Here is a 27,652-nt window from a genome sequence, read left to right as displayed (position 1 = left end):
CAATAACACCGTGTAGAAATACTTACAAGTAAGAGTCCTGTTTTCAAAATTAGTAAGTAAGTAAAAGTAAAGTGCAAAAGTGTCAGCATCAAAATATACTTCAACTACCAAAAGTAAAAGCTGTCATTGTGCAGAATGGCCAATTTCAGAATAAGATATATTTTATTTAAATTTCACACACGTAGATACCAAAAACATTAAGGACATATTAAAAAGAACAAATACATGTGAGGGTGTGATAGAAGCCTATAATGGCTTATATGTATAACCAGGGTGCAATTTGCCAGGGTGGATTTCCCCCTTTCTGGTTTAGGCCTATATCTGCCTCTGCTGAATAATTATTATCTCCGGTGGGGACAAAATTTACCCCCCCCCAATCAATGCTACTTCATTAGTGCTGCAACTGATCACAAAACTCATGGAACGGATCAATTTGTTAGGGTTTTCATTTATTTTGAAATGCGCTACTTTGGCTCTGATCCAGCTGCCTCTCTTTTGTCTGTAAGCAACTACTACTCTGTAGTAAACAGTGGGAGAACATTTTTTAAACATTGCAACCAATCCACAGTTCACTTGCAGGGTGGTGGGGGTGTTTTTATGATTTTTTACACAAATCGTATAACCATACCCAGAAGACATAAGGTAATATACAAAATCACAAATACATTTTAAATATTAGTAATGATATAAATTACAACACACTAGGCCTACTGGGTAACTTGTGAACACCCCACCCTAATAAAGCTGTAACTTATAACCTATAATAATACATCATAATGTATTTTTATTTGTTATATTTTGTATTATTAATCTGAAAAGCAATTAAAATTATCAAATAAATGTAGAGGGGTTCAAGTGCAAAATTGGCACGTGGCATTTAGCCTAGTGGAGTAAAAGTATAAAGTAGCAGAAAATGGATATACTCAAGTAAAGTACCTCAAAACTGTACACGTATAGTACTTCAGAAAATGTACTTCCCAACACTGTTTATTTCTTTCTCCATGGGGTCAACACCGCACATGTGTTTTGGTCCAGACTTGAGGCTCTGTTAGTAATGTACTGTCCAACACTGTAGGGGGCGGTAGTGCACCTCTACGTCTTGTTAAAACATAAGAGGAAGCCAGTGACACCTCTCGCTCCGCCCGCCTGGATGTACTGTAACGTAGCGTTGCGCCGAGCGGGGTGACAGAGAAATAAATATTGTATAAATACAGATTGTCCACGCATATATCGGTTTGCTCAAATGAGCGGGATACCAGGGACTGCTGTGGTCCAGGTCACCAACCTGTCCTCGGCCGTGAGCAGCGAGCAGATGCGCACGCTGTTCGGTTTCTTGGGAGACATCGAGGAGCTGCGACTCTACCCGCCCGAGTAAGAGCAACCTTCCCCGGCATGGCTAGCCAGGCAAAACCGCGGCTCTGCGACCTGTCTGCGATCCACAGAAACATTAAAATGAAGAAGTAATGAGTGTAATAAAATAACTAACCCCACTTTTTTTCTGTTTGTCTTTCCCTTTCACAGCAATGCCCATCTGTCTTTCTCGTCCAAAGTGTGTTATATAAAGTATCGAGACCCCTCCAGTGTTGGTGTGGCGCAACATCTCACCAATACTGTTTTTGTTGACAGAGCTTTGATAGTAGTGCCATGTGCGGAAGGTGAGTGCAACCCGCTTCGTTCAAAAGAAATAAAAATGAAATGTCTGAGTTGCCTCAGTGGACCTGCTATGGCCTCCTCCCCTTGAATCCAACCTTTTGGTGTTTTGGTTGAATTCCGGGTTGTTGTTTTTGTTTTTGTTTTTTTTATTCACATGCAATTGGCAAGTCGTGCCATTGGCTAGTTCACTTTTGTCACGAGTATTTTATACACAGGTGATGGGTGATATCACTTCACTAAAACCCTAGTTAACTAATTTCTTAAAGCGCCCAGCCAAGGTTTGCGTTTGGTGTCATTGTTGACAACATTAACGTTAGAGCTGTGTTTTTGAAGACACTGCATTATTTAGGTTAACCTCGCTGTAAACACTGGGTTCTCTGGAAGCAAGTGTATTTCTCATTAGAAACTGCCATTAATGTTACTTGTTTCGTGGAAATGACAAAATATCTCCATGGCAACACAGCTAACTTAATCCCCTTTCTTTCTCTTTCATATTTTGGTGCTCCTTTTCTTTAAACCTCCCTCCCCTTTGGTGCCACTGTTGTTCCCTTGTGTACAGTCAAAAATGATATCACCTCTAACTTGATGCTTTTTGTCCACGTGACTTAGTGCTGGATGGCTACTGAGTTTATTAATTTGGTTTTGTATGTTTTTTCTGTGTGATTATGTGTGCATATCAGATGACTAGACTGGCCCAGCTGTTACACTACACTAGCCTGAGTCAGGCATTGTTTTCCAAGCCACTATCCCCGATCGGGCCAACGCAGCCTTCAAGGGGGAATGTGACCAGGAGAATAGCCTGCTGAACCTTCCAAGATGGACACCTTGTCTCTTTTTATTTATTTTTCTTTTCTTTTGGTTTGTTTCCTTTCATACTTTCCCATGTTGTCCACTTTCTACTGTCTCTATCTAGAAACTACAGTATTGCTTATCTCTAGCGTTGTGTTTATATTTGTTATTTTGGTTTGTTGTTTTGATTATTGTCCAACCCCCACCCCCCCTCTCTCTTTCTGCTACAGCTGCAGCTTGTGTGTGATTGAATTCTGTCCAGGTTGCTACGGCATACCGGTGGGATGTGTATCACACATGGGATGCTAGGAGGATCACTAACACTTTACTCTCTTGTCACCTACTCCTGTTGACATAGGGAGGGGCTAGACATTAAAAAAGTGAGACCCAGTAATAAAAACTATATCTCATTTGAACATAGAATTTTTTATATTCTATTTGCACTTTTCATCTGTGATGAAATCTGTAGTACAGGGCAACATCTACGAGTTTCCCCTCACATTACAGGCCTGAAATGGATGTTCAGTATTTAAAAATACACAAACATTCTCCATTCAACATTATTCTCTCTTTTTAACGTGGAAATTCGTTACACATGCATTAATTCTTTGCGTCGTTATTTGTTTTGAGATATATTGCCTAGCACTAGAAGAGTTTTCCGTGTTAGACCAATGGTAATTCATGCTCAGTGCCTCCAGCTGTAATGAACTGAATTTGTAGTTATTTTGCCTTTGATCAGTCTTAACGTAGCCCCCTTCTGCAGCAATAGAAGCAGCAGATTTTAATCCAGTGTGGAATCAGCTAAATTTCTAATTGGTTGTTTTTTTTTTGTAGCTAAGTCTTGGCTAACATTTCCTACAGTTCTTAAAATTGTTGTTCTTCTCTGTATCTGATGTCCTGTGTGCTATTAGTGATGCAGCCATTGGGGTTGTCTTGTGTTGCACACCTTTCCAACACTGCGAAACGATCGCCCCACGGAAAAGCGCCCATGCTTGATATCGTATGGTTCATGACCAATATGTTTCCAGTACAGGTGACCCATGCATCAAAGTGTTGACTCATACTCTGCATTGTGTTTCTTTCTTTTTCTTTTTTGATCTATGAAAAGAGACCAAGGACAAAAATCAGTGTTCTAGTGTTTTGTGAAAAAAAAACAAGTTAAGATTTTTTTTTTTTTCATTGAAAATACTAATTCAGATTGACTGAGAAGAATAATTTCATAAAAGCAAAGTAAGGGTGCTCGGTCTCCAGTATACCATGAGTAGACAGTAGAACACTTGTAGGCTGTATGGGGAAGTGTATGCTCTCTTTCTCTCTAGAATACAGTGGGCTAATTGTGCAGACATAGAGGAGACAGAGGGAAGAGTCCCACTATTGCCTTCACTAATATCTGCTTCTGTCCTGCAGGGAAAATCCCAGAGGAGGCCAAGGCATTGTCACTTTTGGCACCTGCCACCCCAGTGCCCAGTCTGATTCCTGGTGGGGGGCTGCTACCAATCCCTACTCCAGCTCCGCTCCAGAATGTGAGTCAGCATCTCGTAGCCCTCTTGTTGTCAGTTTGTCTGTCATGTAAGTAAAATATAGGTGTGTGTGTGTTTCACACCTGCAGCTGAACCTTCCCATAGTGAATCGTTTGTCAGCTAGTCTGGACTCCGCAGCGTCAGTGCAGGCTCAGCCCCCCCTCATGGGAAATGTGGATCCCTCAAAGATTGATGAGATCCGGAGGACCGTCTATGTTGGCAACTTGAACTCACAGGTAAGTCAAATCTGTGTTCACACTGAACCTAGTGAGTTCTTACAACAGCAGGGGGGACTCATGTTCACTGTTGCACATCTTAACCAATGCAACGGCATGACGTATTGGTTATTTACTCTATAACACATCGAGGATATTATTATCTATATCAGGCTGTGGGTTACACGGACAACACTTGTTTGTAGGATCCAGGGTGTTTTCGTGGGATTTGTTGACAGTAAGAAAAATATATATTATCACCAGACTAATCCTCCTCTAAGTAGCATTCTTTTCCCTCATTCATATTGCAGTGCAAATTGTCTAATTTCTGTCCTCTCTTTCTAGCCGTCCACTATTATTCATGACAGGTGTGGACACATTAGTCTCAACTTAAAATGCTCAGAGCCAATTGTTTGTTTATAAGCTCTTTGTGACCGCTAGAAAAGACAAATAAAGCGTTCAAGTGCTACAACGTGCAGCACGACTTGTTGAATAAGCTCTTTCCTTGTGGGACCATGTAGTGCTGATTATGTGGGATAACGGATCACTAAAATAGGTCCATTGAGTGAGTTACTTTTCAACCAGACTAAATCCAAAGCTTTTTGTTCTCTAGCTGCAAACTTGTTGTCAACAAATGTACTTCATCTTTCTTTCCACAGATCACCACCGCAGATCAGCTGTTGGAGTTTTTTAAGCAGGTGGGAGACGTAAAGTTTGTGCGAATGGCTGGAGATGAGACTCAGCCGACACGTTTCGCCTTCGTGGAGTTTGTTGAGCAGGAATCTGTCGCCAGAGCCCTGACCTTCAACGGAGTCATGTTTGGAGACAGACCCCTGAAGTATGTATATTGTGTTGTTGTTACAGAGCAGTACAGTCAAGTCAAGCAGCAAACACTTTAAATCAAGAAATGAGTCATTTATTTACTCAGAATATTGTTCTCAAACAAAAAAAATTTGCTGCTTGTCATTAATCATATCATTTTGAGCACATAATATCTTTTAGTGCTTTGTGTCATTTGATATTGTTTTGTGTCTTTCAGGGTTAATCATTCCAACAACGCCATCGTAAAACCGCCAGAGATGACGCCACAGGCTGCTGCTAAGGAGCTTGAAAGTGTGATGAAGAGGGTGAGGGAAGCCCAGTCAACCATTGCTGCTGCTATAGAGCCAGGTACAGCATTTGATTTGCTGCATGTATCAACGTTCTAGTAATAAAATAATGAAGTTGCGTTCTGATGCTGAGACTGTTGCTCGTACTCTAGCGGACATACAGAAGCGTTCCTCCAGCCGGTCCACAAGGGCACGCCGGTCCCGTTCGCGGTCACGCTCTCGTTCACACTCAAGAATGCACAGGAAAAGGTCCCGTTCGAAACACAGGTGCCCAACTAATGATCAGGGTTTTAAGATTTCACTCGTTTGACGTTGTGCTCATATGATTGTGATTGTCTTCAGTCAGTGACAGTTTTATTATTTTTATCTTCTCCCCTTTGTGTTGGAGCAGAGCGCCACAGAGGTCGTGGCCAAGGAGTGTCCCCCACAGTTCCCGAAGAGACCACAAGAGGCTCTCTCACTCCAGAGACAGGAGACACAGTCGTAGTCGCTCAAGGTATGTTGGGAACAAAAAACATACAGTATAAAACAATAATGGCCCTGGAGGGTGTGCAGAGCACCATCTGCTGCTGTAGTTTAATTTGAGATAATTCACTTAATCACATAATGTATTATCAAGAAAACTAAATTTGATCTACTGTAGCACCAACCTGTTATCCCTAACCTTGGCAGTAGAGGTCGCCATGTACCTGAGTGTAGTAGCTGCCTGAATTTGGCTCTTGTTCTGCATCTGGCGCCAGATTGATCTTTATTAACCTTTTAACACAATAAGGTCTTATCTGTAATATGTGTTTTGATTTTTATCAACTCTGACCTTATGTTTTTGTTTCTTTCATGCACACTGCTGCTTTTTCCATGAGTAGCTCAAATTGTCTCCAAATAATGGACTTAATCCACTTAATGTGTTACAAGGGGCCACAGGAGGAGGAGTAAGGATCGTTCCAGGAGCCCTCGGATGAAAGCCAGATCACCCTCGCCAAAAAGGTAAATCCATCGCATCCCATCCTCCCAAACTGTTTTCAGGTGCTCTAAATGTCGATTTTATTTTTCTTCTTTTAGAGGTAAGAAAGAAAAGAGGAGGGAGCGCAGCAGGGACAGAAAGGACCGCTCCACATCCAGGAAGAGGAGCCGCAAAGACGAGGACAGGATAAAGAGCAAGGCCAAGCCATTGAAGGTAATAAAGCTTACACGTCTCCTGGTCGGGCAGTCAAGTAACACCTAAGTTTGTTGAAAGACTTGTCAGGCATGAAGGGGAAAATGAGGTGTTTGTCAGAGTTGAAAAAGAGAAGAGCATAAAGGTCTCATTCAAGCGGTTTTTCCACGCTACTATGGTAGGAGGAAGACACTGTTAGTGACCTTGTTTTCCTCCCCTAGCTCTTTATGCCTGGCAGAAGTGCTCGATGAACACCTGCTAGCTGACAGGGATGCATTTTGTAAGCAATTTCTTTATTTCATTAAGCAATCATTGTCTATTGTAATGATCAATAATAAAATTACATTTTTACCACACAACTCACCCCATGCTTCCTCACTCCCTTCATGGACATTAGGTATCTTACTGCTAAAAGTCTGATGCTATGGTGCTTCGCAGAGCAGCTCACTCTTGACTCATCAATCTCTTTGTGGTGATAGATGTTCAGTTAATCATTAATGTCCCTGTTTCTAAAGGTCTCAACTTGCATTTTTCCGAATCCTCCTAAAGGCATACGGCCATGTGAATGTGAGCCACAAGGGGACACTCATCTGAGACTAATAAATGTGCCCTTTAGATATATATTAACGGGAATGTTTTGACATTTTGGGAAATGTCTTAATGAGCGTTAGATAAGTGGATCGATATAACTTTTATGTCTGTATGCTAAATAGGAAGCGAGAGCCAGCAGGTGCTTAGCTTATCATAAGGAGCTGAGACACGGGGATTAACAGCTAGCCCGACTCTGTTCAGCAAAACGAGTTACCTGCCATTTCCGCTGGTTGCCTGGCAACCTCATGATGATGACAAGATGCCTTTTTACATTCAGACAAAGCCAGACCAGCTAATTCCAGTCACATATGCTAAGCTGAGCTAACCACTTGCTGGCTGTAGCTTCCTATTTAGCGTAGAGATATCACTGTGGTATCGCTCTTCTAATCTAGGGTGTGTTGTTTTTTTTTTTTTTTATGTCTGATAAAATTTTCGCGACAGAAACTGTGTTTCTTTGGTAAATGTCTCACTTCCCTCCAGCTCGAGTATCAAAGCACGTGAACTGACCTACTTTGAAAGTTTACTATACAGATCACACTAAGGCGATTGCCGTGAGATAAAAGGTAACACATTTTAGGCTTATCGCACTCCATCTTTTCTGTTGATAACAATCAGAACATGTACAAGTGTCAGCGGAACAAATGTTCTCCTCAGAAACCACTGCAGTCTTGCAAAATGCTTGTTTTTGGAGGTGCACTGCAGAGTCTGTTCAGTCTTCTCATGTACTGTATTTCATAGTTGTCTGAAGTGATACTCAAAAACACAATTTCTTTGATTGAAACACTCAACCCATGTAAAACTTATTACTTGTATTTTCTCTGCTGCAGCTGGAGTGTTAAAAGGTGAAACAATCACATTTTTTACTGCAGCGACGTCAGCATCTCTGCTGTCCATGAAAAAGCAGGAACCATACACGTGACAAACTAAAATATAAAAGTCATGTGGGACTCCCCCCAACCCTCAGCCCCCGAATATTTGGCAAAGACTAGCAGCTCAGTCGACTCGGAGAACAAAAACATCCCTAGTTTTTAATAAAAAATAATAATGATAATAAAATGTAATCATGTAATAAATGTCATTTTATGATATGCGTAGCCATAGGAACAGAGTGATTGGTAGCATTGCAGTTCTTCCTAGCCTCCAGGTAGTGCTCCGTGCTTTTAGCCTGTGTGTGTGTGTGTGTGTGTGTGTGTGTGTCCCGTCCTGCCGCAGATCATTCAAAACATAGTCGGACTGCTCTCTGGGAGGTGGGCTGGTCGCTCGGTGAGCAGCTCGTTTTACAAAATCAGCGACAGATGTGTTGTCTGCAGCTCAAGCGGTAAGATAGAAGATATAGATAGAAGACAAACAGGGATAAGAAATAGAAAGTCTGGGTTTGGCTAGCTGGTCATGTAGCTGTAACGGGTGACGTTTGTTGAAACATGTTCAGCTTTTCATAAAGCCGATAGATTTATTGTCACACATGCACAAGTACACAGTGAAATAAGACAATAATTTTTAATCCAATTTAGGTTGATTCTGTAACATTTATCCGGATCAGTGTCCTTCAATCGCTCTCATCCTCAGCGTCATACGTGCATCCAGTTCATCTAGTGATTTCGACAGTTCTTCTAATTTCATTGTCAGACCAGTGGTTACTCTCAGCAGCTCACCAGACTGCGCCCCGATGGTGTCAATCCTCCTCTGCGCTTCCACAGACCGGTCTGAGATGTTACTTAACAGTTTACCGTTCTGATCAGCCCTTTGATGTAAAACCTTCAGTTTATCGTTCACCCCATTTAAGCACTCTTTAAGTTCCCCAGACAGCTTTTGGGTACATTTGCTGGCGGCTGTCTTACCAAGTTTATGATATATTAGGGAGATTCCAAGTCCGATAATCAGGAAACCCACTAACAAAATTCCAATTATCCATAAATCTTCAATGTCCTCCACAGATAAAACCGCTTGCCAGGTCTCCCACGAGACGCGAGCGTAGCCTGCAGCGAATGTTCCACTGGGACAGTTCGGCTCACCCGGTGAAGCACGTTTCTGGGTGAAAATCTTGTCAATAGCGCTGAGTGACCAGTTGATTAATTCCATTTTGATGGTTTCAGGAGAACAGCAGGCAGGTGGTCAAAAGAGAAAAGTTTCCATATGACCAAAGTAGATAGAAAATAGGAGCAAACCAAGATAAGAGGGGAGAGTAGGAAAAGCACGACTGCTCTCTACAGTAGCAGGAAGAGGAAGCCTGCTGCTGTGACATTGACCAAAAGTGACATTGACAAGATGACTGTCAATGTCACTTTTGGTCAACCAACCAATCACATCCTGGACGGGGCGGGATATGCGTAAATGATTGTTATGGGAAAGTCAGTACTTACCATTTACATATTAGAGACCAATGTAGGGCATTTTTCTTGCACAAGGATTTCATGAATGAAAACAACCCACAAAAACGAAACTGCTAAGCGATATCTGATATGAAACTGATATTTTTGTCATTTTTTTTTAGCTATCAATCTTTGTCCCAGGTGTAATACAATAGAATTACCACTTTAATCAAACTACCGTTATCTTAAAGTTAGCTCTCTGAAAATTTAAATTGGTCTAATTTTTTTTCAATCTTCTGGTCCTCACAAAATATCAGTAACAGATACAACTGGATCTTCTCTTAATGGACAGACTCCAGTGAAAATGCATTGCACTGGCCCCTTCCATATTTTTACTCCGGGGGGAAAAAAGAGAAAAATAACATACTGTTACTTTATTAATGTTATACATGTCATACGATTGCCCAGGTGCTCTGAGCAGCAAAACTGAAAATGCACTCATTTACAGGCCAAGACTGGTCATTGAATGACTCAATGACCATAAATTAATGTGAAACCTTTGCAATGCAGTGGTCCCACTCCTTTTTTTTTGACTGACTGAACTCACAATTATAATCTTTACAATTTGTTACACCAAGGCCGAGAAACCAGACTGAACAAGGGTCTGCAGCCACGCTAGGGTCTGCGACTTATGCAGTTTGTTAAATGCTGACGTTACAGTTACAGTTACAGTATTGACTTTGTAGACAGGGCAGCCAGAGGACTCAGGCAATAAGGCAGCTGACTTGGGATGTTGACAGAGCAACTGTCAACTGGCCCCGGGCCATCGGGATATTCCTTATGTCGATTGAGTACTCCTCTAAGCACCTCATCATGATTACATGAGCTCTGATATTTTCATCAACATTTGGCTGACCATGTTTGATTGTGACTCCTTTTAAATTTCAGGTGCAAAGGGACTATGACAGAGAAGAAAAGGAAGACTTTGAAAGTGACAGAGAAGACTCAGCCACACTAAGCGAGGACATAACGTCGTCACCCTGCGCCCAGCACAACGGCAGCTATAAGACTCACAGTGAGGAGGATGCATCTTTGTGTGCAGACAACACCAAGTGACAACTACAACACCACAGAAACTAATCTTGTACCATCAAATGAGCTCATCGCGTGCGTACGCAAACATGAACACTGGCAACACCGTGTTTCCCCTATTTCATCTCAAAAAGTTTTACAAACTGATTTTCACTGTACAATCTTGGCAAAACACCAAGATGAAGAATTTGGGACTTGTAGTGGTTGCATATTATATAATGTAATATAAGTGCAACACTAAATACTGCAGGCTCACAAGCTACTATAAACAACTGGTACTTGTTTCTCTAGCAATCTGAAGCCAGATTTTAATTGCCTGATTACAATGATTTTACCTGTTGAAAAAGAGCAACATTTTCTCTCCATTCCTCCACTGACATCTTGACCCATACACTTCAAAAGTCCAAAAAGCCTTTCATGCCTCTAAGATTATCAGTAGTTCTCATACTGTATGTACATCATTTCCTTAAAAAACGTTTCTGTCCTGATATTGCAAAGAGCAATATGCACTAACGATCTACGTTAATGGTAATAAAATTTTGTATCTTACATTATGCCTCATTTACTTGTGAGATTCAGCAGTAGAGGTTTTAAAATGTTGACATTCGCCTTTATTGCCACGTTGGTTTAATCTGCTCAGTACGTGCACTAAAGCATGCTCCTAAAGACGCAAATAACACACAAAAGAGGCTTGGAGTGGCTGCTACTGAGGGTCTTGACACACTTCCTCAGGCAGCAAAGTATTTTACATTCTAGGAGAATGACGGCTCTATATCCTTATTATTCTACAATGTTCATCTAAATCTGGTTTGAACTGACTGTTGACGATTAAGTAACTTCAGCTTTTACATCCTGTAATTCCGTCCTGTTAAAGTGTCGTAAAGGCCCCCAATTGAATTGTCAGTCCCTCATAAGGCTTTTAATTTATCATATAGCCAGTTTAAAGGGAGAGCAGTACTGTGGTGAGCAGGTAGCACAGAGTTGGTTGATGGTGTATTTTGCATCAGTTGCATTTTGGTCAATACAAAAACAAAAATAACCTACTGGATGTAATGATTGTGGTATAATCCAGGCCAGTATCATGTTAGGTGTGGTATCTGTTTTTAGCATTTGCTGCTCAGTAGCACACCAAAAAGCTAAAGGAGTACGCATCAAAACAAGGTTCTTACCAGTTTACCTGTTAACACTGACAATGTTTGATTAGCCAGCTGTTTAGTTCTTCGACATGTCCTTTAATGTGTCCTTATTGACACCTCCTGGGGTAGAAGAAACGCCCCTCTCGGACTGTGGTCTCATGGGGTGTAACTGTTTTGCTGCACTGGTTTTGGTGTGGCTCGTGCTGTGACAGCAACTTCCCGTACTCTGTTTACTTTGCATATTTAATACATGTTTCTTGATCAAATAATTTAAATGCAAGAACATGAGTGTGTATATTTTATTTTATTTTATTTTTTTTAAAGGCACTCTGCTGATGCTAAAATGCTCGTTGTGCGGTGTTAAAGCACGATTTGAACTACCAGGTCTGTGCAGTGTTCTTTTATTCCCTGCTCTGTGCCATTTTTCTCCATCATCTTGGAACTGGAGAGTCCTGCAAAATGTACGGTGTTGATTTTGGGACTTATAGTGCTGTAATCATGAGAATGCAGAATCGCGTTCTGCTGTTTCTGTGAACCTCTTGCTTATATATTTTAGTAAAAAGATAAGTTTCTCAACAGGAATACATTGTTTTTCTCCTGTTTTTGTTTTATGGGTGTACACTTACTTCCTTTAAAAAAAAAAAAAAAAAAAAAAAAAACAATTGCGAGTAGTCTCCACAAGATCACAATGTATCGTGTTTCTTTTACTGTTATAGTAACGCTGTCAGATAGAAACTATCTACTGTTTTCATACATATGACACAGGCCTATACTGTAAAAATGATGGCGGTGTGCAAAATGTCTGCTGGGTCATATTGCTCAAGAAAGGGAGATGCAAACAAAGCTGGAGGTGGCAGTCTTCACGAGGCTGACACAAGACATCACTTGCAAACAAACTGCTTGCAAGCACAGAAGGGTCAAAAAGTGCCTAGACTAAGATTGTACAGAATATTCTAATAAAATATTGAGACTTATTGACAGATGCAACCTGAATTTGATGTTCAGGGTGTTTAATAGATAAAAATAAAGAGATGTTATAAAAAAAGTATTGTCAGTTGTCTTTAGTAATTAATAGCAGAGTAGGCTGAACATTGATGGGACTTTTGTGGATTTGTTTTTTTATTTTTGGTGTTGCAGTATTGTAATTGTGTTGAAAATGTATCTGCAAACTGGCCCCAGATCAAGCTCAGTGTTTTTTTAAGTTCCTATAAAAGTTTGTTTTATTAAAAAAAAAAAAAAAGTAGACTTAAAGACGTTACGACTGTCCAAATCCTGCTATGGCTTTTACAAACCTAATTTTCATGTATTTGTATTTCTTTTCTTTGTCTTATTTTATTTTTTTTTTACGTACACAAGGCTTCAGTTTGAAGTGGAGAACCTGTGATAGCATTTAGTAAAGCATTTCCAACGCAACTGACAGTATGTGAATAATTTTATTTTTTATATCACTGTATCCACTATGTATGGTATACACTGTAGAAACGAGTCGCGGTTTGCTCCTGGGGGATTGGGCACTTGCTGTGAAGGTTTGGTAATACTGTTATCGAAGAGCTTGGATGTATCTCTGTGATCCTCCTCAATTTGATTATAAAAATACATCTGATCTGTTTCCAACAGCAACCAATAAAGAGACTTTTCGTTCAGTTATTTTGCTTTTAGTGCCCTTGTTGTGTCATACCGTCAAGTATTACAGATTGATCTCAGTCAGCCTTTGGTTTCCTGGTTTGGATCTTAATGTGTTTTCTGCAACTTGACAAAGAACTGTTTCACTGTGGACTTCTGTGTGCAATAAAGACCTAACCCGGTCTCCTTTATTTGTTGCTCCCACAGTATTGTTAATGATCGATAAGAATTCTGTCCATTCTGTGGTGGCGGGGCATTCACTTTTTTCGGCGTCTGAAGGGGGGCATGACAGGAAAAGTTTAAGAACCGCTGCTCTGGGGTCAACATGAGGTTGGCTTTCAGCGAAATGGCTCCATAACTATTTTAAGGAAATGTATGTTGATGTCATTTTCACATCACTAGGAAAAGCAGAGGTGTAAATGATAAAATTGATTTTGTTTCAATGTCCCAGTACTGTGCATGCTAGCTCGACGTCACACTGTCGGGACTTCTGTAAACACTTAAAGAACATTGCTAATGGTATTACTACTCGTCTTGTTTTCATACTATGTATTACTATTGTTAAGAACAATTGTATGACCTCTGGCCAAAATTTTGATTCGTCCAATACCATTTATGACCAAATACCTGCAAAACTAATTCCCTACAGCCTCAGCTGTTCTTTGTGTTTAGTGCCAATTAAAATGTGCTTGCAAGTTAACAAGCTAAACAAAGATGGTTAAACATCAACATCAGCATGTCATGCTGACGTCAGCATTTAACAAACTGCATAAGTCGCAGACCCTAGCGTGGCTGCAGACCCTTGTTCAGTCTTGTTTCTCGGCCTTGGTGTAACAAATTGTAAAGATTATAATTGTGAGTTCAGTCAGTAAAAAAAAAAGGAGTGGGACCACTGCATTGCAAAGGTTTCACATTAATTTATGGTCATTGAGTCATTCAATGACCAGTCTTGGCCTGTAAATGAGTGCATTTTCAGTTTTGTTGTCATTTTGAGGTATTCAGATTTACAGATAAAATACTGTATGCTCAGGAATATCAAGTCGTGCATTTTGTACAGAAATGAGTGGAGATATTGTGCACGGACAGAAGAGATTGTTCAGGTAGTGCAGATATACAGGTAGAGAGGTTGGAAGATGGACAAACTGTCTTAGGAACTTAAACTGGACTTCTGTCTTTATAAATATACTGTATGTAGGTGTCTATTTTAACAGTAAGTTTGGTAGTGACATAAACAGAACTAAATACTGCACTTGTTGTATTGATCATTGAGGACTAAAAGAATCCACGCTGTGACAACCAGCACACAGTATGACAGCTCCTCATAGTGCACCTCTGGTGGGCAATGGTATTTATGCTCCTGTGTTTTTGGCTCTTCATGCTCTGCAATCTTGTTCCAAACTGTTTTCAGAAAACCATGGACATCTCCTCGCTGCCGCAGGTGGGACTGGTGCTAAATTGCCGTACATAGTCCAATCCTGATTTGACCCCAGTCAAGTCTGTTTCCTCTGGTTCACTTTCAATGGCTTGAGTGACCGATGTATTTGCCGGCACGCCCTGAGGCATCACCTGCTGAAACATTTCCATTGTTGTATAATCACATGAAAAGGCAAAAGGAGGACTCTGGCGGTGTGTCTGTTGGTTGGCCGAGAATGTTTCTGCATTACTGTCACGGTCGATATCTCCTGTTGCATCCTCTGTGTCACTGTGGATCCAGCTACGGGTCATTTCTGTAGAGTCCTCCTCATTGTCTGAGGCACGGAGAAGCGGTAACATTGATGCTAATGTGCTGGCAGGGACCACATTTTCTTTCTCAACTATGTGGAGACTATGTGTATCCCATTCTTCCACCTTCAGAGTATTGATGGACTCTAGTAGTTCCTGAGTGAAGTAAAAACAAGTATCCTTAACATCCACAAAAGAATTACACCCAATCCACAAACATGGACAACATACTTCTGGCAGTATAATACATACAGAGTTTAAGTTTCGTTCAGTTCAGTTCAGTTTTATTGTTCCCACACTGTTAAAACCGTTGCTACAGTTACTGAAAGCACAGACACTTACCAGCTCACAGGGTCCTTCTATTTTCTGCATTGCATTGCTGTTTCCAGGGTTAGGTATGCTTGGCCACAAAATTACTCTGGCTCTAAAAAAGGAAGTGGTGTTGAGTATTTATACATATATATGTATATTTATCCAAGTTAAAATTTAATCATACATATAAGACAGTGACATACCTTTTAATTATTGGAGATCCAAATATCAGCACAACACCGACAACAACCAAAACTGTGATGACACCACTGAGATTATTATCATCTGTGGAATGGGAGAACAAAATGCAGAAAATACACAGTAAGTAAAAAGGTTTCTTCAACGAATGAATGATTAATGGTTAAAAAGTTGTTTGATTCATATAACCTTGAGTGTTTGTTGTAAAGAGGTATATGTTGCTTCTTACTCCTGCTCCTGCCCGGGTGAAACCTGATATCTGGACTTTATATCCTGTGCCACTTTTGAGATCCGCCAACTGATAACTGTTTAACAGTGGATCCACTGTAATATCTGCAAAGAGTTTGAAACATCTGCTTTAATGTTGGACTGAATTTTCAAATACTGCATGATTATTTACACTTGGCAAAACATAACCAATCAGTTGGCCCCTAGGTTTGGTACAGATTGAAATATCCCAACTGCGACAGACATTCATGGTCCCCAGAGGATGACTCCTCATGACGTTGGTGATCTCCTGACTTTCATAGTAGTGCCATACTAACAAGCTTAACTAGGATGATGAACATGGTGAACATTATACCTGTTAAACATGAGCATGTTAGCATACCAACATTAGCACGAGTACAGCCTCACAGAGCCCCTAGCAGGCTGCAGACTCAGTCTTGCGAAATTATTCTGCAAGGTTTTAATGTGTGTAAACTCTAAAACAAAGCACTTGCCAAGTATGTGCCGACACTGATGCTGCCTGGAGAGTGTTTCACAGGAATTATACAACGTGTCTGGATTGTCTAACCAATACTGCCAAACTAGTCCCAATCAGAAAGGATGTCTACTGACTATAATTTCACAGCAGTGTCTGCCAAAGTTTGTGAAGCCAGAGATGTTATTGTACATTTTTTGTACATTTTATCTTTATAAGTAAAAGTTTAGTTTAAGGTAGATGGTGCATACTTCTCTCTGTACCTGTCCCCTTCTGGTGGTACTCTTTGTAGTGGATTATGTAACCCAGTAGGAAACCTCTGATGTCTTTCTCTGGGATGGAAGACCACTGCAGCACCACTGAAGTCTGTGTCACATTGAAGCTGCTGATGTTTGGAGCGCTGGCAGGAGCTTTGGGAGAACAATGTCAGGGAGTCAGACTGTTTTGTTATTGATAGAATAAGAAGAAACCTGCAGCAGAGGCCTATTATATAATCTTTATCCTTGTTTTTGGCCATGCTTGAGGTGTAGCTCAAGGCATGGCAATATTGGTCGGTCACTCCACCGCTTTGGTGACCGCTGGTCCAAAGTTAACAACTATTAAATGGATTGCCATGAAATTTGCACTGTGTATTTTGACAATTATGCTACACTACAATATGGATACTACAAAATTCTAGTATAGGCATTCATGTTCCCAAGAGGATGAATCCTTATGACTTTGGTGATCCCTTGACTTTTCCTGTAGCACCAACAGGTTGATGTTTGAAATGTCCCAACTACTGATTGATGGATTGTCCATCAAATGATGTGGGCTTTGTAGATAATTGGCAGACTTTTTGGGGATTAGGATTAGGAGAGACAGTGTTCTTCCCACTTTGGATGGAGCGGCTAAATGGTCTGTATTTGTATAGTGCCTTTCTAGTCTTTCCGACCACTCAAAGTGCTTTACACTACATCACATTCACCCCATTCACACATGAGCAGAGGCTAAGGTGCCAACTGCTCAACAGAAAATGAAACTCATTCATACACGTTCACACACCGATGACACAGCCATTTGGGGTTCAGTTTCTTGCCCAAGAACACTTCAGCATGTAGACTGTAGTCCTACACGCTTCTCTGAGCAGTTACCCACCCAAAACCCCAAAGGAAAGATGTCTGCCCCCTGACTCCTTAAATTCAATAAATGAAAAGTAAACAAAAGTGATTGATTGATTGATTGATTGATATATTTTATTTTGAACATGTAATTAAAATTTAAAAATAATCAGAGAGATAAAAAATTTACATGTGCAAAAAGGAGGTAGGAAGAAGTAAAACATATGTACTCCTACCCCTTTATACCCTATACTACCATATTTAAAGAAATTACTACAAAATAATAAGTCTACAGAGATAATAAATCTATAATCAATGAATATATATATTCTATTCACACACAGATATTACACCTTCACAACAATATCTATACATACTACAAATTATTCAGTATAAGCCCAGATTATTATTAGCACTGTGTTTCTTTGTACCTCTGGAATATAATTTCTTCTTCATCTTTTTAAATTGGAATATGTTTGGACATTGCTTTAATTCATTATTTAGTTTCCACAATTTAACATCACTAACAGATAAACAGAAACTTTTCCTAGTAGTTCGAAAACTGGGAGTCTTAAAATTTGATTTTCCCCTTAAGTCGTTGCCCCCCTCTCTTTCCAAAAACCTTTGCTGTATATTGCCAGGCACTATATAGTTTCTAGACTTGAACATAATTACTGCTGTTTGAAATTCAACTAGATCAAATAGTTTTAATGCTTTAGAATAAAAAATAATGAGTTGGTGTGTTCCAAATATCCTGTGTTATGAATTATTCTTATTGCTATTTTTTTGAAGTATAAATAACGATTGCAATGAATTTTGATATGTGTTACCCCAAACCTCTACACAGTAACTTAAATATGGTGACACCAGTGAACAATACAAAATGTGGAGTGATCTGTAATCTAGAATGTGCTTAGCTTTAGCCAGGACTGAAATACTTCTAGACAGTTTTGTTTGGATATGTTTTATGTGACATTTCCAGCAAATCTTGTCGTCTATAATCACTCCAAGAAATTTCATTTCATATACTCTTTCTATATTAACATCCTCGATCTGTAACTGAACTTGATTGATTGATTTACAATTGCCAAATATCATGAATTTAGTTTTGCTCAAATTTAATGATAACTTATTTGTGTCAAACCACTGTTTTATTTTTCTGAATTCTGAAGTGATTAAGTCCAGGAGTTGCAGACCTATTTTTTCTGAATACATACTGGCTGTCAGTAAGTAGTTTGTGTTTATCTATGGATTTGTCCATCTGTCATTGAAGAGTTTTTCTAGAATTTTTTGAGAATTGTGGCAGCAGAGAGACAGGCCTGTAATTTGTGAAGTGGTGTTTATCTCCAGTTTTGTACAGAGGTTTGCTGTTTTCATTTTTGTTGGAAATTGACCAGTTTGGAATGACAAATTAAAGATGTGAGTTAATGGTTTTGAGATCCCCTCAATTACATTTTTTTACTATCTTCATATCTATTTCATTACAATCAGTGGATGCTTTAGTTTTGTATTTTTTAACAATGTGTATTATTTCTTTTTCTTCTACTGCTTTAAGAAACATTGAACATGGATTTCTTTCAATAAGATCATTATATCTGTTATCGATTATCTGTGGCATAGGAATTTTTCCAGCTAAATCTGGTCCAACATTTGCAAAATATTTATTAAAGTCACTGACCACGTCCTTCATGTTATTGATGTTCTTTTCATTACCAAGGAAATGTCTCGTGCCCCTTCTTATAATACTGTTTAGTATATCCCATATACCCTTCATATTATTTTTTATTATTATCGAATAGTTTACTATAGTATTCTTTCTTACAAGTTCTCATAATCTTAATTAACTTATTTTTTGTATTTCTTATATATATTTTCTGCTTCTATAAGTCTGTGTTTAATAAATTCTCTATAAAGTGTATTTTTCTTTTTACAGGCATTTTGTAATCCTTTTGAAATCAACGGTCTATCACTATATTTTTTTCTGCAATATTTTTATTGGACAATTATCATATCACTTATCATATAATAATTGAAATATTCTGAGGAATTCACTATATACTTTATTAATATCTTTTTCCTTATAAATTATTTCCCAGTCTTGTGAAAACAGATCATCTTTAAATGCAACCATAGACTGAATAGAGGTTTGTTGTCTTTTTTAGATGTGTAGTTGCTGTTGTAAACTGTAAAAACTGGTAGGTGGTCACTGATGTCATTTATTAATAGTCCACTAACTGTATTGTTATCTATGTCATTTCTAAAAATATTATCAATTAATGTTGTGGGAAGTAATCCTGCTGGGCCTGGTAATTTTTGGGGAAAAGCTCAGACTATACACTGTATGGATATAATCCTCTGTCATATTGTGCTTGTTTGGATTTAGCAAATCAATGTTGAAATCCCAACAGATGAACATGACTTTCTGATTTGTTTTTGCAATTTTTTCTTCCATCCAATCCTTAAATAAATCAATATTAGAACCAGGTGATCTATAGATGCAACTTACAATAACATTTTTCTTTTTTCCCTAAATAGTTCTATTGTGACACATTGAATATCCACCACTGTAGACATTTTTTCCACCACCTTGTGATTAAATTTCTTCCCACATACAAAGCCACACCACCCCCATTCTTGTTTTCTCTGTTAATACAAAACATTTCATATCCTTCAATTTCAAAGTCTGAGCCCTTTTCACTGTTTATCCAAGATATAGCAATTATATTGAAAGGCTGATTTAGATAATATTTAATGTTGTGAAAGTTAGCGTAAAGGCTTCTGCTGTTAAAGTGGATTATTGATATTGTCTTCACTGAACTATTAAACTGTTCATTAGTGTAATAATAGCAATTGCTGTTGGAGTTGAGGAAAAAGTTGTTCAGGATCAATATCATTTCAAGTCCTGTGAGTGATGTTCAGTGTATTGAAAGCTCAGCTCTCGTTTATCATGATCAACAATCCTCAGCAGTGGTTGATTAGCACGTGTGTGACTTGTGAAAGATGTCATAGTGCGGTCAGCATACCTGGTTGGAGACTAAATATTGCTTGTCTATTTTGGTGTACTGGACTGGGGCAATGTCCCCCCTTTCTCTTGCAGCTCTCAGATCCGGCATCAGTTCCTTCCTTTTTCTTCTGACAGAATCCGTGAAATGATCATTGCTAAAGATTTTGGATCCTTTCAGTGACTTTTTGTGTTGAAGTATGGCAGATTTGTCCTTGTGCCTCCAAAATTTCACCACAATTCCTTGTTCTGTCTCCTCCAGGTTTCCCTGCCCGGTGGGCCCTCTCCACTTCAACCTCTCGCTGCAGCTGTAACTTGTCCACCAATACTTTCTTCACTTTCTCCTCCGTCTCGGCCCAGGTCTCTCCTGGTGCCTCCTGTATTCCCTCAAAAACGACGTTGTTATGCCTGGATTGTCCCTCCAATTACTCCATTTTGTCAGTGACAGTAAGTGAACTGTCAGAAACGTTAAAGATGTCTGACTGCATGGCGTTGCAGCGTTCAGTTTGCTTAGCAATATAATGTTTAATGTCATCCACATCTTTTTGTGTAAATTGCAAACTTGTTTTTATGTCCTGTAGATCCTTAGTTATTGCATCCAGTATTCGCTTCTGCGTTTGCTTTTTGTGGCTTTTTACCGTTTTCCGTGTTTGACTTAACGATCACAACAGATAACTAAATGTGTAAATGTAAGTGTCTCCCTTCAACCTTGGCACTCCTGTTAACAAGCTGATAGTGATAGGTGTTCGATTTTCCTTCCTACACATGCAGTATGAATGCTCAAATTTAAGATAAGATAAATCTTTATTATCCATTTCTGGAAACTTGTCTTTGGCTTCACCAGGTTCATTAGAAAAACATTAAAAACATCAAATACACATAACACAGGAAACAGTGCATTCAAACACAAAAACCAATAGGGATAAAAGAGTTTTTAAAAAGGTTTTTTGTTGTCCTGGGTTGAACAGGAAGACAGAACGCCATTCAACATTAGGAAGTGCTCTCATCACTGTTTTCCAGGCTTGGAATTTAGTTCCTTTCAAGATGTGAAGGAATTCAAAGCAAGTTCATTATTGGTTCATTCTGCCTTTCTCTTCTCTGCCTGCTTGTTGACTGAGTTGAGTTGATAATGATGCACTGTTATACATTTTCTGGGTAACCCAAGGTCGAAATTATCTTTAATTTGTTTCATTACAGACGGCTTGATGTAGTAAGGGCTGCATGTGGTTTTAATGACACACAACGTGTCTGGATTTTAACCAATAACCAATAGGCTCTTCACACATGTATAGAGGGGGTGAACAATAACCTTTTTTGGACACTGAATTTTTGTAGGTCACTGAAGCATAAATATCCCCGGACAGGAAGAACCCGTCATATTTCATGTTGGCATGTGTTCACACATATATGCAGCTTAAACCATGCTATGTAAGCCTTCATCACACCTCAACCTGGCTCACAATATTTCTTTAACAAATTGTGCAAAGAAAATAGGCGCTAAATAGATAAATAAAATTCAATTGAAATTGCCGTGAAATTTTCTTTCTAAAAGTTTCTTACAATAGACTTTTAGTCTTGTTTATATCTGTCGCATTATACAAATATACACAGACATATTGAAATTGTAGTAAGACTGTGACTTACATCCTTCCTTGAAGTAGAACTCTGTACTCCCATAAGTGCTCTCACTGTTGTTGATATGCTTCAAGTTGCAGGTGTCCTTGTTTGGTCGTGTGTGCAGAGTGATGGTGTATCTCTCATAAGGCTCCAAAGGCTCTGGGAATTAAAAATAACTAAATAGATTATCTCAGATGCAGGAAACTAAATACATTTTGTACCAAAATCAACCCTGCCTTTCAGAAATTCTGTTCACATACTAAAACTTCAACATCAGACAATAACCACTTGACTTACGTTTATTATCAACATAATGAGGGGATGTTTTTAAATGACTGTTTCCTGCAAGTCACATGATATTTATACAGAACGTATCTGTAAAGCGTTCACTGACAATGTATTTCATGTGATTATCCTCTATTATCCATGTGTTTATTGTGTTAAGTGTATTGTGTTTATATGATTGTGCTTAGGTTTACTTCGTTAAGGCCGGTCATTGCAAGCACAAGACAGGACATGTTTACTTAACATTTAATCAAATCCCTAACCAGAACCAAACTGCTTTTGTTGCCTAAACCTTGTCAAAGGCTGGAATCAGGATGCAAATCCTGGTCTCCAGCATTAAGGTCCTCTGCTTTGTACAAAACCAAAGAACTTCCTTCACTCGCCACAGAACATAATCTATGTACCAATTACTGTGAGTTTTCTTCAAAATGTATTTGGCAAAACAAATTAGAATTATGTAAACAAAATGTCTAGGGGACAAGGTTGACCAAAATATGTGAATATTTACACACCTGGTAAAGGAGATAGTGTCCTATAGTTGTTTTCATCCTCATAAAAGGACTTGTATGCTACTTTATGTCCCCTCTTCATCCACTCCACAGAAAAGCAGACATACTTTTTGATGAAATCGTCTTTCCAATAGATAGTAAAAGATTTCTCGTTGTGGACTGTCACGTTCAGCTTCCCAGCTCCCATACCTGTGAGGACAAATTTATGATTCTTTTTTTCTGTAGGCTATATACTGTATAGACCCTTTAATCTCCAGAAGTGCTACTGCGCTGTGCAAATGAGTGCTCACTGGGCTTGTATTCTCGCTGTGGTATTGTTTGGCTCACAGCTGGGGAGGTGCTGGCGTTGTTGAAAGCGCTGATGGTAAGATGATAAGCTGAATAGGACAGAATCAGTTTGATCTCAGGTTGAGTGGTGTTCATCTGCTTACATGGGGCCTCTCCGGACGCTTTCCCAATGGTCACATAGAAGCCGTCATACCGTTCTTTGGCAGAAAACTAACAAACAACAACATATCATTTTATTATCATGATGACATCAGCTATGGCTAAACAACATGATTTCTTACCAATTATATTTCTTATGGTCAGAAAATTTGAGGCGCTAGATTTTAGATATTACCTTCCAGATTACAGAAAGAAGCCGACGATCTTTTGTCTTTGAAATGTCAGTATTATTAAGACTGACAATGACCGGTTGTGTTGTCAGTTCTGAAAGAGGACATTTATTATGAACTAAGAAACAATATTTCATCTTCCACTTCTTTTTCCTCTTGCAATCATATACACAACTCTTTGTTTTTGATAAATTTTTTTTCTTATTTGCACATGATTATTTATCTCACAATTAACACAATAGACATGTCTTATTCTTTCTCTCTTCATTCTTCTTTTTTTATATTTAATTCAAACGGGTAAATCAGAAAGCAAACTGACCTGAGGGGACAGTGTAGGCTTCACTCCATGGACACTGTGAGCATTTCTCATTAGTGACACACTGTATCCGAACTGTGTAGACCAGTGAGGAGTTCAGATTCTCCACCATGCAATTCGTTCTATTTTGGGATTGCAGGAGCAACTGTGAACAACATAGAAATTAATGAATGCCAGGAGGAATTATCCAAAACACTTGATTTTTAATCTAAAGCTGCAGTATTATCATAACGTCTATTGAAAATGTAGGACATTTTTGTACAGACATTAATGGCTACCAGATTGTACTTGATTGACTTTTCCTGTAGTAGGAAATTCCTCTCAGGATGAATTGTAACAACTTTGGTGATCCCTTATCTAATGCCAGCATTAAAACTTACTAATAATAAATAATAATTAATATTTACTGTACTAAAAAAATTACATTACCAGCAACCTCAGCTGTACTTTGTGTTTAGTAAACATCATACCTGTTGTGATCATGTTAGCATGCTGACACTAGCATTTACTTCAAAGTACCACATGTGTGGTCAAGTGTCAATTCCACAATGATTTGCCTAGCATCAAAGGAGAAACATACTTTACTCTGATATCAGAAAACCATTTTTATCTTTAGTTTCTGTGCTACTAATTCCACATGAAGTTAAAAGTAAGGCTGCTATCTAACCAAACTCTGAGATATTTATCAGATTTCACCTGAATTTCACTAATGATGCTCTTAGGGCTATTTCACATAAATAGCTTGATACCATTTGAAATGTAAATATATTTCATGAGCATTTAATACTGACCTTGCTCCATGAAGGGCTGCCCAGTGCTTTATAGCTCACTGAATAATAGCTAATGGCCTTTTTGTCCACCTCTTGCCATCTCACATCCACAAATAGCCTTCCAGAGTGGCGTCTGAAAGATGCGCTAACTGGAGGATCACATCGTGCTGAAATATCAAATGATTCACCTATGTTCAGATCTGTCAGAGACTTTTCATCAAAAACAGAGAAACAAAAAATTGATTTTTGTGGACTTACACAAACTCTTTGGTGAACCTCTGAAAACTGCTTTTGTGCAATTTGTTGACTCACTGGTTTCAAAAACCTCAGCGGTCATGTTTCGATCTTTATATAATGGGATGTTTTTAGAGAATTCAGTGATGTTTTTGTGAACTCTGCAAGATGGTTTGGGATCTCTAGAAGATGAAAGGTTTTGAAAAATGAGATGTTCATCATCAAAAATCATTACAGCGTAGAGAACGAGATAATAACAAATCAAAAATTAAACTTCATAAACAAAAACTTGCATGAAACTATCTAAATCAAGCAAAAGGGCCTGAGAAGGACCATTCAGGGTTAGAGGGTAATGTATTTACTGTAGTCTAGTCTAGCTGGTTCAGTGCCATATGAAGTGGCAACACGTTACAATGAGGGACACCCCAAAACCAAATCCTTCTGACGACCCAAAAGATGGCCGGACTTAATGTGCAATTTTATTTGTTTATAAGATAGAAATGGGAAAATGTACAACTCTGTAAAAAAGAAATCTGGTACTACTTACTGTTTTATGAAAAGCATGTATGTCTTTTTTGATGTGTGGTTTCCAGGTTTCCACACACACTTGATATCATGTGAATTATGTTTACCAAAACAGTCTAAATCATGGACTCCATCTGAAAGAAAGGCAGCAGTACAGTACAGAAATAGAAAGAGTAAAGAATAAGATTTTCCAATCTCTTTTCAACTGATGATTCAACTCTGGATGACTCAAATGTCTTTTCATTACCTGGGTGAATCCCACAGTGCTGATATTTAGAAGAAAGATTCATGCACTTCACTGGAAAATAGTATGAAAATGATTTGAAACAAGATAATGATCATCAAGAATGCTTTGTGGAAAAACACAAGCCTAAATATGGTACCACTTTTTATCTTATTGTAGGAAATGTATGATGATATTTGTGACTCAATACATTCTTTTGCAGAAAAACAAGGCTATTACCAAACTATTTATCAGGTCTAATTCAAAGAAATAACTGATATTTGAGCAGCAGTATGACGGTTATTAATCTGAAATGTTGTGAAAGAAAGTGAAAAATGCCTACCTGTAGATGGTTGGACATGAGAGTAGAGTGTAGTGTAGTAAGCAAAGATCAAACCTTGAACATGAACAACAGCGCAAGGTAGTTTTAGGTAAAATCTGCCTTGAATACAAATTATAAGAGTTGTTTGACTGATTTATGCTGTAAATAGTAGAGAAGTTCACAGAAAAATCCCAGAAAGCCTTCGAAACTGAATTTGATAATGAATTTCGTTCATTATGGAGAAAGATATATAGGCCAAGAACTACACATAAACATGGCAATGAATATAAATAATCCTAACAATAACCTAAAATATAAATAACTCGAAATAATAATCTAATAGTAACAAAAAATTATTAAAAAAAATTATAAAAATTATAAAAAAAATTATAGGCCGCTTACCAAGGATGAAAACATGTGAACAGCTCGCATGGGAAGAACATTTTGAGTCTAAAAAATCCAAATGAAATCCACGGCCCACCATGTCGCCTTCGACTGACTGAAAGACCAAGAGCTTGAGGGCAATCTCACACCCACAGTCTGCTACCATTCACAGGCACAAGGCACACGGTCGCTGCTTACTGAGAGTGAACTAGAAGGAAACACTTTGGGGGGGTTATACACTCAGCGTGGAGGGGCGGGGACAACTTTTGACACAGTTCATAGGATTCATAGACAATAAACTGACAGTATAGCTCCCCTGGTGTTTACAGAAAAACTGCCGTCTTCTTTGTACTTCTTCTTTCCAGAAATAGAGCTGCTCAGCATATGTTGCACTATTTCAAACAACAAGTTGTCACTGAGATGCAGGAGGTGCCTTACAAACCAAGAGAAACTACTGTAAAGTAACTGTGCACACGTATGACTAAATTATTTTCTCCTTTCTCAACGCAGTTACTGAAAACTCTCATAGGCTCACCGTGGCTCAGAGCATGAAGACAAATTACTTTTTGCCCTTTGGTTTCAGGAAACTCTTCATGCTTATTATGCTTTCAAAGAACAGAATGTAACTCTCATTTAAAGTCAGAAATTGCACCATGCTGACTCAATAATGTTTTTTGCAAATGTCTTTTTGAATCAGAGGACTAATTTGGGGTTTTCAAAAATGTTTCACGGAACAGACCAGTTGCTATCAGTTTTCATATCTGAATGGTTTCAGGGGGTTAGAATGAAAATGAAATCTTTGTAGTGAGAACACACACTTTCGAGTTTCCCTGTGGAGTAAAAATAGTCATGTAAGTGGGTAGGGTAACTTGCAGCCTATAGACAAGTGTTTTGGCATTTTGTGCTTAAAATTTTACTCTATTTTTAGTTACGTTTTAGAAGTGAAAATAAGCAACAAACATTAAGAAGGCCTAATGACAAATAATCATATACGTTTTTTGGTTTGGCTTTCTTTCAATGGAGCATACATTTAAACTACAGATCATCTTGAGTAGTGACTATACATATTATTTTATTATTCTCCAACAAGATCCCTTCCAGACATGTTTTGATAAAAATACTCCTTATGCTTTAAAAAATAATTTGTGTGTGATTTTCATTCAGTGACTGTGAATGGGTACTGTGCGTACTGTATGTGTGTGTGTGGTGTGAGTGCTGCATGCCGCGTGATACCACTGTCTCCTTTCCGGTCTTCAAATGTCACTGACTTACTCTGACAAATGAATTCAAAGAAAGGTGCACGTTTACCATGAGTGACCACATCCTCAAATAGTTTCTTTAAAGCCAAGGTTCCTCACCCCCGTACCTGGTTTCATTGTTAAAAACTTTGCGTGATTGTTTGCAACAACAAAAAGTCCTAACTTACTCAATAATGTCTTTTGCTTCACGTGGATGTTTGCGCTTCACTGAGTTAAATGATGTAGGCCTATGCGCAGAGTTTGACTCCAGAAGGCTTTTTTTACGTTCATCTGCTGAGTTTAAAACGTAATAATACAAGCATGCTTTGTGGCATCACAACTAGTATGGAAGTCAAGTACACTCCAATATGCAACTCACTCAAGTG

The 27,652-nt window shown here is 38.7% G+C and overlaps 2 protein-coding genes across 7 annotated transcripts; one reads left to right on the top strand and one right to left on the bottom strand.

Annotated features, from left to right (window-relative positions):
• Positions 1-1,117: 1,117 nt before the first annotated feature.
• On the top strand, positions 1,118-13,210 carry srek1 (splicing regulatory glutamine/lysine-rich protein 1). 5 transcript variants are annotated; one of them, XM_038733035.1, is made up of 12 exons: positions 1,118-1,371; positions 1,522-1,655; positions 3,850-3,965; positions 4,052-4,198; positions 4,837-5,015; positions 5,217-5,347; positions 5,439-5,553; positions 5,678-5,782; positions 6,199-6,270; positions 6,346-6,460; positions 6,661-6,719; positions 10,288-10,429. In XM_038733035.1, exons 1-11 carry the CDS (start codon positions 1,244-1,246, stop codon positions 6,688-6,690), a joined length of 1,272 nt encoding a protein of 423 aa, XP_038588963.1. In that variant the 5' UTR covers positions 1,118-1,243; the 3' UTR covers positions 6,691-6,719; positions 10,288-10,429. The 5 variants fall into 5 exon arrangements, with proteins under 5 accessions (XP_038588963.1, XP_038588962.1, XP_038588966.1 ...); XM_038733038.1 differs by lacking the exons at positions 1,118-1,371; positions 6,661-6,719 and adding exons at positions 2,334-2,511; positions 2,673-3,475 and having other exon boundaries at positions 10,288-13,210; XM_038733037.1 differs by lacking the exons at positions 1,118-1,371; positions 6,661-6,719 and adding exons at positions 2,334-2,822; positions 3,354-3,475 and having other exon boundaries at positions 10,288-13,210.
• On the bottom strand, positions 12,788-26,227 carry LOC119914051 (interleukin-31 receptor subunit alpha). Of its 2 annotated transcripts, none has more exons than XM_038733032.1 (16): positions 26,047-26,227; positions 25,666-25,719; positions 25,347-25,397; positions 25,122-25,233; positions 24,599-24,756; positions 24,362-24,507; positions 23,574-23,715; positions 23,260-23,348; positions 22,928-23,135; positions 22,641-22,826; positions 21,871-22,002; positions 16,377-16,535; positions 15,612-15,755; positions 15,428-15,509; positions 15,255-15,336; positions 12,788-15,068 (listed from the first exon to the last, which is right to left on the bottom strand). In XM_038733032.1, the coding sequence occupies exons 1-16, from the start codon at positions 26,192-26,194 to the stop codon at positions 14,595-14,597; spliced, it is 2,367 nt and encodes a 788-aa protein (XP_038588960.1). In that variant the 5' UTR covers positions 26,195-26,227; the 3' UTR covers positions 12,788-14,594. The 2 variants fall into 2 exon arrangements, with proteins under 2 accessions (XP_038588960.1, XP_038588961.1); XM_038733033.1 differs by having other exon boundaries at positions 16,389-16,535.
• Between the last annotated feature and the right edge of the window lie 1,425 nt (positions 26,228-27,652).

The sequence above is a fragment of the Micropterus salmoides genome, unplaced genomic scaffold (genome assembly GCF_014851395.1).
Source record: "Micropterus salmoides isolate LMB-PRFRI ecotype aquatic unplaced genomic scaffold, ASM1485139v1 Ms_hic_scaffold_20, whole genome shotgun sequence".
Classification (NCBI taxonomy): Eukaryota; Metazoa; Chordata; class Actinopteri; order Centrarchiformes; family Centrarchidae; genus Micropterus; species Micropterus salmoides.
The sequence above is the reverse complement of the archived record's forward strand: the minus strand, read 5'-3'. Positions and strand labels throughout refer to the sequence as shown.

Coding starts and splice junctions, on each gene's coding strand:
- srek1 (XM_038733034.1), top strand. CDS start 1,244: ATGAGCGGGATACCAGGGACTGCTGTGGTCCAGGTCACCAACCTGTCC. Junction 3,966..4,051: donor CTCCAGCTCCGCTCCAGAAT/GTGAGTCAGCAT, acceptor TCACACCTGCAG/CTGAACCTTCCCATAGTGAA. Junction 6,271..6,345: donor AGATCACCCTCGCCAAAAAG/GTAAATCCATCG, acceptor TTCTTCTTTTAG/AGGTAAGAAAGAAAAGAGGA.
- LOC119914051 (XM_038733032.1), bottom strand. CDS start 26,194: ATGGTAGCAGACTGTGGGTGTGAGATTGCCCTCAAGCTCTTGGTCTTT. Junction 23,716..24,361: donor GCAGCCCTTCATGGAGCAAG/GTCAGTATTAAA, acceptor TGTTGTTCACAG/TTGCTCCTGCAATCCCAAAA. Junction 15,510..15,611: donor CTTTACAACAAACACTCAAG/GTTATATGAATC, acceptor CCCATTCCACAG/ATGATAATAATCTCAGTGGT.